At 39.3% G+C, this 13,205-nt stretch overlaps 1 protein-coding gene across 8 annotated transcripts in view; it reads left to right on the top strand.

The window, feature by feature from the left end:
- Window positions 1-13,205, top strand: part of ENAH (ENAH actin regulator) — a 152,896-nt gene that overhangs the window by 99,861 nt on the left and 39,830 nt on the right. The window contains exon 1 of one of the 8 annotated variants that reach the window (XM_081186389.1): window positions 11,721-11,824. The exons of the other annotated variants lie outside the window; for them this stretch is intronic. Within the exon in view, the coding sequence (XP_081042515.1) occupies window positions 11,736-11,824 (89 nt within the window). The 5' untranslated portion in view covers window positions 11,721-11,735. Of the gene's footprint in view, window positions 1-11,720; window positions 11,825-13,205 lie in introns of those variants that run through there. 8 annotated transcript variants of the gene reach the window in all.

Consider the following 13,205-nt stretch of genomic DNA (forward strand, 5'->3'; position numbering starts at 1 on the left):
CCCAGACTGTCCGCCGGCCGGATTGAGAAGGCGATTGGGCCGGATCCAGCCCACGGGACTTAGTTTGCCTACCCATGGTTTAAAGTGTTATGCTGGTGCTTACCACTCTTATTTTCTTATTTTAATGATGTTTATTTTAATGGTTATATTTTTGGAACTCACCCTTGGCCCGTGGGGTGAAGAGTGGGCTAAGAGTACAAATCATAATTTTTAAAATAGATCAGTTTTACTGCTTTGTGTCACATGAACATTCATGGGTAAATTTTGCCTTTTCTGTGGTCACGTGACTGTTGTGCTGTTCAGTGATTTTTATTTATCCGTGTGGTACTAAAATTGCTTTGATTTTCATAAAGTGTCTGGCATAAACCATCACAGTGCTACTGGAAGTTTGTATTATGAGCTCTTATTTGATAACATATGCTAGTTTAGAAACAGCATTGATTTACAATTTCACAGTTTGCTTGTATCAAAATAGACAATAGTCTGTAATTGCATGTAGATGTTTATATATTCTTCTAATGCAATATATATCAGTAAGCTCGTTTTAGTGCAAAATCTCTCAGTTGAGAAGAATCTTAGAATTAAAGTGCCTTTTGTTTGAAGAATAACTCTGAATGCATTATAACTAATTTCACTGAGATGTAATTAGCAGTACTTGTGTCTTTAATCTTGCAGCTGTACCAAATGGCTGACAAGGCAGGTGCATCTGATCTTTCCACCTGTTCACAGAGCACCAAAATATATATGGAACTATTTTTCCTAGCTTTAAAAAAAATAAACTTCACTTCAGACGATTTTCTTGGCAGTAAACCTGTAGCCTGAATATTCTAAAAATTGTCCATAGTAGTTTGTATCTAGTCTAACTGCTGAACAAGTAATGCTGGCCATTCTTTTAAATGTATTATTTCATACAGAGATGTGCATTTATCAAACTTATGGTTGGAACTTCTCATCTATGATGACATGATGCGCAAGAACTGATTTGCAGTTTTGGAGAGAAAATTGTTGCTATAACTGTTCTAGGGCTTGCAAGCCTGGCACTGTTCTCCCTGCCCCCGCCCCGAAAAAAACCCTCATTTGTGACTAAGGAACAATAAGCTATTTCTTTTTGCAGTTAGGTTCCCTTCAAAGCACTGCCAACCCAACTTGTTGTGTCTCTCCAATTAAATTCTATTCTTTGTGCTGTATTAGTTAAGTAAAGTTTTGTGGACCACTTTATAGCAAGTGACTGCATTTGGATGGTGATGATCTGAACTGGGTCAATATGTCACATGGAAATAGGAATATGTACAGTTTGTGAAATGCCTCATGATAGCAGATGAGCCTGTTTGGAACAGCTTAATTCCTTTATGGGATTCCCACTGTTTGTCCTTCTGGTACTGCTGCCTCAGCAACCAAATCTGCAATTATTCAGTCTCATGGCTTGGGGAATATGATCTGCAACCTAGAAATAATAGTCACTTATCATCAAAATAGAGATTTGGAAAGTGCAATAGGTAAATGAAACTATTTCTTACTTTGGGCTAAATCATATATTGCCTTCTAGGAGTACTCCTCTCAAAGTTGTAAGGCGATTCTTCACTCTGGAGTTATTGTAATATGTTAAATATGATGTAGTGCAAATGCTGGTAACAAGAAACTCTTCACTGTGCTTCAGCAATTGATCAGAGACCTAAAATTTCAAAATACCCATCTGCAGTATCACTGACAATATGGAATTTTTTCTTTGTGATTAATACTTCACTTTTCCAAACTTTTGGCAACATATTCCATTGTCAGCATCTACAGCAGGGATGCTGGGTTTGGGGGGAGTTGTATGAGGTAGAATATTCTAACCAAAAGTTTTATGTAGTGATTGTAGTTATGTGGTGATTGATTTTATGAGATGTAATTATATTTATGTAATTTTTAATTTTACTTCTTACTTGTTTGTTGAAAGTTGCCTTGAAGCTTTGGCACAGGTGATGCACAAGTCTAATAAATAATATAACATTAATTTCACATTTTCTGTTTTAGCAAATTCATGGCAGAACTGTGCTGGTGAATGGATTCTTGACAAAATGGGTCAGAATTGGAGTGGCGAATCTCACTCTCCCAGTCTCAGTAACCTAAGGAGCAATGCCAAAAGTCTCTTGACTGGAGGAAAGGAGAGCAATCCTGGCTTTCTCTCAATCAGAGGTTTCTATTACTGTCCTCTACCCAGCCAAATTCCATCTTAAAATTAATGCTCTGTGTTATTCTGCCTCCAGCATTGACCGTTTGAGGTGTGTTTAGGGTAATGTGTACTTTGTTCTTAACCTGTAATTGTGATGGAGTTTCTCATGGCATCTGTAATTTGTGATTTAAACCATGAGATATTCAGATGAAATTGGCAAGATTAGAACCTGACTTTCTAGAGGCACTCAGAAGCAAATGCAGCTGGCATCATTGCTGTGGAACGTAGAAGGGCTTAATCGGATACATGGAGCATTGGCAGAAAAAAATGAGTGTTTTGGAGTATCAATTTATGCCAGTAATGCCTTATTTGTATAATTGGCATTATTCTGCATTGTTTATTGTAAGCTGTTTGTGCTCCATGAGAAAATAAAAACTTGGTCTAAAAGCACACCAAATTCTACATCATGCTATGATAGACCTGTTATGATGGAGTCTTGGCTGTTGCTAACTCACATTCTCTCAGCATGTACCCTACAAATAGCCTTTTAAACAGTTATTTCTAAAGATGCCTTAGGCTGCAGTCGTATACCCTTCACCTACTACCTTTGAGTAAGCCACACTAAACTAAGTGAGGTTTACTTTGGAGTACACAAGACTGCATGGCTAATAGGCTTAACATTTTAAGCTGGCAGTTGTAATAGTTAGGCCTGCTAGGCCTGTGATTACAATGAGGATTGCTGGAATAACCCAGACCTTCCAATATTGGCGGGGTGGGGGTGGGGCTTGTCCTGTGGACTGTTCCTGAACTGTGTGAGTTTACAGTAATTAGTTGTTAAACACTGAGGCGGCATAGGATATTGGGAATGTCATGATGGTTTAGATGTAGAGGTATAAGAAGATGGGATGCATGCAGGAAGTAAAATTGATGAAGGGGAAATATGGAGAGAAGTAGGAAGTTGAGGCCCACAAGGATTGGTATTGAGGCATGTGTTTTTTAACTTGTTCATAAATGATCTAGAATTAGGAGCATGCAGTGAGGTGGTCAAGTTTGGTGACAAAGATACTAAATTGTTCAGAGTCAATAAAAGGAAAAAGAGATCATGAAGAGCTCCAAAAAGACCTCTCCAAACTGAGTGAATTGTTGGTAAAATGGCGAATGTAATTCGTTCTGAACGAGTGTAAAGTAATGCATGTTGGGACAAAAAGCATTAATTCCACATAAATACTCATGGGGTCTGAACTGGAGGTGAACCTCCAGGAACCTTGGGGTCATAGTAGATTGTTTGATGAAGATGTCAACCCAGTGCGTGGTGACTGAAAATAGCAGATTCCATGCTAGGGATCATTAAGAAATGGATTGAAAATAAAACTGCCAGGAACATAATGCCATTATACAAATCTATGGTGCGGCCACATGTGGAATACTTTGTACATTCCTGCTTGCCACACCTCAAAAAGAATATTCTGGAGTTGTAAAAGTTTCAGAAAGAGCAACCAAAATTATCAAGGGGATAAAGCAACTCCCCTATGAAGAAAGGTTGTAACTTTGGGGACTTTTCAATTTAGAAAAAGGCAAGTAAGAGGCGACATGATAGAAGTATAGAGAATTATATGCAGCTTGGAGAAAGTAGATAGAAAAAGTTTTTCTCCCTCATAACACTAGATCTTTTGGACACCCTATGAAGCAGAGTGTTAGAAGATTCAGGGTGGATAAAAGAAAGTGCTTCTTCATAGCTAAACTATAGAACTGACTCCCATAAAAAATGATGGGCCAGATTGAGTGAAGTCTTCCAGTGTGTGAGCTAGTGTAACTGGAGAATTGTCAGAGAGTAGGCCCTACTGAGTAGGGCATAGTGTGTGTGTGAATGTGATTTTTATGTGCATTTGGAACACCCAAGAATATGTTTTGAAACTAGTGCTGTTCACATTTGTCATATCTTTCCTTTGTTGTTTTATCATCTAATTGTAGAGTTGGAAGGGGCCCCGAGGGTTAATGCATTTTCTTGAAACCAATATGTCTCATTGAATAGGATAGATATTGTTTGTCACTTTAAAACTGGTTTTCAAATTCTCTGTCTTCCACTTCCAGGGAATCCTGTCCTTCTCTTGTCATTTGTCACAGAATTTTGCAAACAGTTTTGGGTTTCATGCTTTGAGGCAGACTATGCTGATGTCAGTCTTGCATAGTCTAAAATAGAAAAATCTCCATGATCCATAAGAATGCATACCCGGGGCCACTTAACACAGATTAGTTATGCTTTAACAATTAAGTGGGCCTGATAGGAACCTCTTGAGCTGGACAGAATAGCTGGATGTACATGTACGTTCAGTGAAATGTTTAAACAAACAGACATGCACACTATACAATTGGTTGTATCTTTTCAGCCATTTTTATCTACATTGTAGGGAATGTTTAGTAGCAGTGGACAAGCCTGTCTTCAGAAAAGCCTTTCTGCCAGTATTGATTGAGTCATAGATGATTCCCTGATAAGCTTCCAAAGAACTCCAGGATTCCCCAGTTCCAACTTGAAAACCACTTACATAAACAAATGTGAGCAAGGTCATAGAAGCATAGCATTGTAGATTTGGAAGGTATCCCCCTTCTAGTCATCTAGTCCAACCCCCTGCAATGCAGGAATCTCAACTAAAGCATCTATGACAGATGGCCACCCAACTTCTGCTTAAAAACCTCCTCCACCTTCTGTGGGAGTCCACTTTTGTCTTAGAAGGTTACTGCCGTTAACAGCATCTGAAGTGATAAAATACTTCCTGTTCAAGTCCGCATGGAAATAATTGAATGGTAATCCCTCTAAAAGAATATTGGCCATATGCCACACTAGTGGAGTGAGTCAGTAGTATGGTCTTTACTAGCATTGCCAATTATATATAGGTCAGTGGTAGATGATGTAATATAGGTTATTTCCTGTGGTCATGAAGCAGAGAGTTTGTCATTAAAGTGTGTGTGTGTTTGAAATAATGCTGCTCATCTAAAGGATACATACAATTGAATTCTTGGACTGTAACGTGGATTGCTAAAACATGTACCGTATTTTTCGCCCCATAGGACGCACTTTCCCCCCTCCAAAAATGAAGGGGAAATGTGCCTGCGTCCTATGGGGCGAATGCAGGCTTCAGGAAGCTCTGCGCAACCCTCGGGAGACCGGCTCCGAGGGTTGCGCAGAGCTGCCTGCAGTCCCGGGATCAGCGCACTTCTCCCCATCGCCAGCCCCACAAGCTCGGGGGACAGCGGGGAGGCAGAGCGTGCCTTCCCACTGTTCCCCGACCTGGTTCTTCCAGCCCCGCACCTGGGGGGGAAATAAAATTTTTTTTCTTTATTTCCCCCCCAAAAAACTAGGTGCGTCCTATGGGCCGGAGCGTCCTATGGGGTGCAAAATACGGTACCTTGAAACTATTGGCTCAATTTATAGAAATGTGCCTCATGATTGGCTGCTTCTCCCATTTTGCGCATTGTTTCCTTCCTGTACTTCCTGCCCTGCAGATTTAAAATTTTTTTTTTTTTTTTTGCATCATAGCCTTTGGGGGCTAATCTAGGCTTCTGTTTGTCAGAGCTTGCTGGGATATTTTTGATGGTATGCTAGTTGTATGTTCTTTAGGTGAATTGGATGTCTTGGTTGTTTTAAGCTAGCTGTGTTGGTCTGACACCGTTTTACTTTTTTATTTTTATTTGGTTGTTTTAAATATGCTTTATTTTATGCATTTATATTTTGTTGTAAACTGCTACAAATATTTTCTGTAAATAATTAAAAATAAAAATACTTAGCTCTGATGTCTAAACTCCACAAATTATGTTAACTGCTAACTATAGATTTCCTCCAATGTTGATTAAAAATGGATTTCAAGTTCTGGTTTGGGTGGCACCCTGTGAACTAACTGTGGTTAGTGGGAGCATATTTCTGATGGCCAAAGCATGGTTTGGCTGACTTCTTAACTGAGCTGTTGAGGCTTGCTTATCATAACAATAATTCTATATTTGGTGTTGTCTATAAATTTAGACGCATTTTGAACAACTTTCTGTGGCATAAGGGCATTGGGATACTGTGCTGGTTTGGAACTTAGAGATATGTGCCATAGCAATTAAATGAAACTGCACAATAGAAAAGGCACAGACGGTGCCATTATGAGATTGACATTTCAAGAGCTGATTTTAAATGTGTTCATCTGTATGCACACATTGAATAACTACTGCTTTTTATCTAGCCCTGGAATGATAGAAATGAGAGCTCGATTTATGAAAAGTCAGTATGAGCAGAAGACCTGATTGCATTAGCTTTAAGAAGCGGTGAACGTTTTAAGATTTTAAAATGCCCTTACTGCTTAACTTACCGCACGCGGTATCCAAAACAGCTTACAATAGAAACTAAATACAAAAACAAAAAAACCATCCAACAGTACAAAATCTAAAGTTATTTATTTATTTATTTATTTATTTCATCCCAACTTTTTCTCCAAAGTGCACAAAGTGGTGTACATGGTTCTGCCCCTCTTCATTTAATCCCCCAAACAACCCTGTGAGGTAGGTTAGGCTGAGAGGCAGTGACTGGCCCAAGGTCACCCAGTGACCTTTATGGCTGAGTTGGGATTTGAAACATAATAATAATAATAATTTATTATTTATAACCCGCCCATCTGGCTGGGTTTCCCCAGCCACTCTGGGCGGCTTCCAACTGAATATTAAAAACAGTACAGCATCAGAAATTAAAAACTTCCCTAAAGAGGGCTGCCTTCAGTTGTCTCTCAGGTACTAGTCTTATCCGCTATACTACACTGCCTCTATTACTACTGTATAATAAGTACAGTACAGACATATGTCTGAATGTTTCCTGTCTCCTGAATCGTGGTTGGGTTGTAGTAAAATTTGTCTTGGGTGTGCTGTGGATTTAACTTCTACACGGGAGGCAATGTCCTGCAGTCTCATTATGTGAATGAAGGGAGTGAACCTTCCTCCCTCAATCTCAACCAATGGGAGAGTTCCTATGAGGAAAAGTGTTCACTTAAGTACAAGTCGCAACCATTTTGCGCTTGTCCAGTTGATACAAGACAGGCAATGTGTGGGTGTTTTGGGACACGGAAGAGGCTGGAACAGGCTTATGCATGTTCCACTGACATGTGCAGGCTCCAAGAATGGAACCCCGTGCAAAATGGTTGCCATCTGTATACAGAATTCAGTCACCTTGTAGATAATAACATCAATTTGTACCATTTTTTTAAATAGATGAAAACGGTTGACATGTTGTGTGGAACACTTCCAGTCACCATTATTTTTTACTATTTATGTGTAGTGATTTATAGCCCACCTTTCTTAAATTATGGAACATAAGGCTCCCCAGCACCTGTTTGACCTTCATTAAGGGTGTACTAGGACTACTGTTTCTTACTGGAGCGTCATCAAAATATTCATTAGCAGATGCTGTGCTAATAATAATGACACTAAAGATCTGGAATGCAGATTGAGAGACTTGCCTTATCCCTTACATACCCAGTAAGTTAATGTGGTCTGGGAGAGCAGCTTCTTCAAGTTCTGAAGATCTCAGAAGCTTCCTCCACAGTAGGGCTGGGCAATATATTGGTATATCATCCAAAGCGGTTGGACGTCTATATTGTGATATCAGTTTCATAATTTTTGACCTGGCAATATATCGCAAATCATGATGTGTGTGTGTGAGCTATGCAAAAATCACAGTGGGAAAAACCATGAAGCCAGCCAATGTTTCTCTTGGTTCCTGTAGCCCCTATTAACTCTGCCAGCTCACCTCTCCTCTGCCTCCTGCAAGTGGAGGGGCTGGCAAAAATCACAACGGGGGGGGGGACAGTGAAGTCAGCCAGTGCCTCTACATAGCCCCATTATATCTCAGACATCGTGATATATTGGCGTATCACGTTGTTTAGCTGGTGGTATATCATGATGTTGAAAACCAGATACTGTCCAGCCCTAGCTGAAGGGTGGTATTTCAATTTTTGAAATAAAATAAAAACATACCCATATGGTTTGACACTAGTTAAGCAAAATTATTTCCCCTATAGCCAGCAAGAGGATAGAGAGCTACAGTGAAGGCACTTTTGACAGGCTTTTAGTTGAATCAAGTAGTACTCGCTAAAAGGTGGTGCTAGCCATTGTGGTCTTTTCCCCCTTTTATCTGTCAAGATACTGGGAGGAGTTTCAAGGCTAGCGCCTGCCATCTAATATGTTTTGCAGTCTTCACTGAATATTTTGCATCTGTTTTTAAGGCATTCCCCCCTGACTCCTTGTTTGTACTGATTCTCACTTCACAATTTGTGCAAAGCTTTTCATAACATAGCATTAATTAATAATATGAATGCTGGTTCTTCAGTGCAAGAGCCGGAACAGTTCTCCTTTAAAATATCTGGTGAATGCTAAAAACAAACAAAAACAAAAAACCCTGCAGATGATTAGCAAACAGGTTAAGAAATGCCACCTAGTCTACAATTATTTATTATTTAGCAAATAGAACTTTTTAGAAAGCTTAAGAGCACTTGCTGATTGATACGGCATTCTTGTTCCCCAAGAGCTGTTCTACAGAAGTGATTTATAACACTTAGGTAGGTGGCATGCGCACTCCATACATTATTCTATTTGTATATGAAGAAAGACAATTTTTCTTTTTTAAAAAAAATCCACCAGAGTAACAATTGTGTTTAAGCACTTGAAAACAACACATATTCCTGTGGTAAAGTGATCTGCTACAATGGTAAACTGTTTCAATGCTATCTCTAAGAGTTTGCCTGTCTATAGTGTGTAACTAACCCCTTGTTTGGGGGTGGGGGAATCTAGATTACTATCTTAGACGTTCAAGAACTAAGGGTTGTATCCAGCTTGCACAATAGACTTTTCATTCCTCTCCTCTTCTCTGCAACCCTCTGTGTACCCTCAAAATGTGCACCAGAGACAATAATACATTCTATGTGTATACTGAGCAGTTGTGACTGTGAGAGGAATTAAGTAATTTCTCAAAAATTGCTCCGTGGAAATTAGTTATGGCAGAGTTCTGACAGAGACTGCATAGACTTAATGCCTGAATGGTAATACTGCTCTAACATGGTAGGTACAGTCGTACCTTGGGTCTTGGAACAGAATCCATTCCGGATGTCCGTTCGACTTCCGAAAATGTTCAGAAACCAAGGCGCCACTTCCAATTGGCTCCAGGAGCTTCCTGCACTCAATTAGAAGCTGCGGAAGCTGCATCAGACGTTCAGCTTCCAAAAAAATGTTTGAAAACAGAAACACTCACTTCCAGGTTTGTGGTGTTCGGGAGGCTAAATGTTCGAGTCACAAGGTGTTCCAGAACCAAGGTACGACTGTATCTTGTAAGCTTTTCTGTACAGCTTGCTCAAAGTTTGTTACAAGAAAGTGAAAGGCAAGACTGCGTACACTGAGATGTAGTTTAATGCATCACAATTCCAGGTTGCCTTAGAATACCAGCTGGTATTCCCAGAATAGGATTGGTTGTCTAATATGTATCCTGCTTATTCTGCAGCATGTTGCCATCATGAACATCATGAAGTAGCACATATGTAGTAAGCAGATGCTTAGCAAGCACATATTTACTTGTTTGCCATAAGCTTGCCTTCAAGCATTAGTGTTCAGCATTGGAATATGTAGTGAGCGTTCATTGTATTGTGAAGCTGTCCTTTGATAGTAGGCGAGTGCCAGAACCTTTGCAGCTGAAAATGAATCTGTTAGATGCTTCTTTTTAACATATACAGGGATGTCCAATGGGTTGACTGCAGCTAGCGGCTCAGTTAATTTCCTCTGTGCATCCAGCCCTGGCCCTGGTCTGGTAATCCCTTAAAAAAAGCTCAACAACTTGGACCTGCTCCCCTAAAAAAAAAAAATCAACAATTTTGGTGTCCCCCCCAAAAAAATGGGTAGATCACTGCCAGCTTTTTATTGTGGGAGTAGATCGCAGTCTCTCGGGAGTTGAACGTCCCTGACATATAGTAATAAAATTTCCTGCACTATTAATGGTTTAATTCATAAGCATTTTTTAAATGCTAAAAATAGCATACTTGATGAATTGCATATTGTGCTCATATTCAAACACCCATGCAAGTTTTGATGTCACAAAAAATGAGTACTTGCCTCAAGTAGCTGTCATGTGCTATGAAGACCCATTGCTTCCTTGCAGGCTCAGGGCATCTAGTGATCAAAGAGGGCAGACAGTTCTGCCCAAGACTAGGCCAGTCTTCCAAAACTTTGTGCTCTGTATCTGGCTGGGGTTGATGGGAGTTTGTTTATTTTAAAGCATTTCTAGGTGGGGCCTGCTAAAAGTGGCTTACAACAATAAAATACAACATACAGAAAAACATGACTCTACAAAAGAAATAGAAATGCCCCCCAACCCCCAACCCCTGAAAATCCAGTAGAACAGCAGAGAATAGCCATAGTCCGAACAACAAAACATCGCTTATGGAAGGCAAGTAAGAAAAAGGTTCTTCCAAAATCCTTGAAGCCAGGTCATTTGATTGCTTTTCTACTGAGAGGGACTTCCAGAGTCACAGGGTCCCCATGTAAAAGGGCCCTCAGCCTTATGTCCAGTAAGATCCAGCCAGGTGGTCTGATCATCTCACCGGCAGTATCTGCATTTTGGACCAACTGCAGCTACATTCTAAAGCAGCTGAAGTTTCAGTAGAATCAGTTTCGATAAAATCATTCCATCAAAGAAAAACAACAAAAATTTCAACAGCAAGGACATTCTTATCAAGTAGGCTGTTAACCAGCTTATCATATTCCCATCAAATGCCTGGGATAAAAGATGAGTTTTATTTTGGTGCTAAAAGGAGGTTAATGATGACCTCCTTTTAGACCTCACTGGGGAGGATTCCACAGCTAGGGAGTCCCAACCCAAAAGGCTTTGCTCTTTGTGAACCTCGCTCACATGGAGAATGCCCTCAGATGAAGGGTCCGGATAGGTTCATATTGGGAGAGGCAGCCACATATGTATTGTGTATTTTAATTTCTTGCGGATCGAGTTGCATTGTTTCGGTGTAATCTCCCATATGAAGGAGCGATGTGGAATGATTCCTTTGGAGAAATACCATGATTAAACAGTTGAGGAATGGTTTTGCAGGAGTAGGACCTGTCTGTGCTGCTCCATTTTTTAAGGTATTTTTAACCTGCCCTTAAACAAAATTTCTGGGATGGATGCATTGTGCTCATCGATCTTTTCTGCACAACCTGTGAAATCTTCCATGCCGATTTTCTGCTTGTATTCCTTCATAACACTTTATGCAGAAGAAAATGCCCTTGCCTGAATGCCTGTGATAGTCACTTTGTAGTAGCTTGGTAAAAGTTTCTCCAGTTGAGTCCTGTATACACTTCACTGTTACCTACTACATTTAGAGAATGAGTTCAGGAAGGAAAAGAATTATAGCATATGGCTAAGATTTCAGTGGCATGTTTATTTTAGGGACCAGTTACATTCTTGCAAGACTACTCTCTGACTTAATTAGAAATTGGGACATTACTTTCAAGCTTCTAGTCTAGTTGAGCACTCAAAAGTCTTAAGAAATATCCATTGCGGGGGGGTTATACTTTTACTATGAGAATTTTAAGATTGTCTGACAAAGAGCAGCAAACCATGAAACTGGCAGATATACCCTTGGCTGTGCTCCAGCTGCCTGTAGCAATGTAAGTACACACCATAGCTCTTGCTTGTGATAAAACGTACAGAAATTCTGCTTCTGAAAGATAATACAAACTTTTAAATTAATTTAAATTGTTGTTGAAAAGAGGTTGATCTCTTTCTGGTAACAAGTGGAAAGAAATTAATTGCTGCACATAGTTTTTTATATGTAGGAAACTATTTTTAGCACAAATAGCTTGAGCACTACAAAACAATTAACAAAATAAGAATTAAAGGTACATTTGGAAGATGTTCCTGCATACGTGACTTTCTGACAGACATAAGGGAGTGACTGATATCCCACATGAAGCGTTTTCTCCGAGTACTTATAAGATAGTTATATTTATCCTTTTGAACCTTTTAGGATTAATGGTGAAAGTCATTCTTTGCTGAACAGTACTTGAACTGCTCAGGTACTACTCGTTTTCTTATTATTAGGATAAACAGAAAGGTTGATCTGGTTTCTCCTTGCATCATAGATAAAATGTTTTTAAACAAAAAACATAAATGGGCTGTGTGCCAAGAAAAGGTTTTTGTACCAATATAATTTTGTGTCTTAGTCGCTTAAAGCATGCTGTTTTTCAAAAACATTTTAAACGGGGAAAGTGAGTCATTACTGGTGTTCCAAACAAAGTTAGTGTTTAAGATTGAACTGTTACTATCTCAGTAATGCCATTTATAACTAAATCCAAATAAATCTTACATTTAACTAGCGTAGTAAATTATTTTGTTAGGAACACAAATCTTCAGTTTATATAACAGTAGCATAATCTATAACATCATTTCCCTAGGGGAAAAACTGCAACTGAAAAGGCAAAGAAAAAGCGACTTTGAATTGATTTACCCTTTAATAGATAAAGTTTGTTCACTGTAAATCATGGGTGGCATACTACTAAAGTTTAGACCTGTTGAAAATAATGGGCCTAACCCAGCTCATTAATTCCTGTGGTTCTACTCTGAGTAAAACTTAAATGAAAACTAGCTCATGGTTACACAACACATTTAAAAGGGTATCGGATGTTAATCAACCCAAGACCTGGTTTCTCTCCCCCTAGCAGGGTAATGAATGAGTAGGTCTGATATGTATAAAAGTATATATAATGTGTATAAAAAGGGATTCAGAGCAGGAGTTAGGGGGGAGGCTCCAACAAACAATGCATACCAGTAAAATACTGCATTTTCTCCAATACTGTCCCTCATTTTGATACACTGTGCATTGAAAGCTCTCAGTCATTGTGCTTGCACATTTTGATTTAGTTCTCAAACTGCAATTCCCTCTGGAAAAACTAGTTAAGTATTCTTGTATTGTCTAGCTAGGCTTCATGTTGTCTATTGGTGACGGTGCAAATACTCTGGGGTTATTGATTTGGTTTTTCCGTTTATAGC

This window comes from Podarcis bocagei, assembly GCF_964188305.1.
Source record: "Podarcis bocagei genome assembly, chromosome: 3".
Taxonomy (NCBI): domain Eukaryota; kingdom Metazoa; phylum Chordata; class Lepidosauria; order Squamata; family Lacertidae; genus Podarcis; species Podarcis bocagei.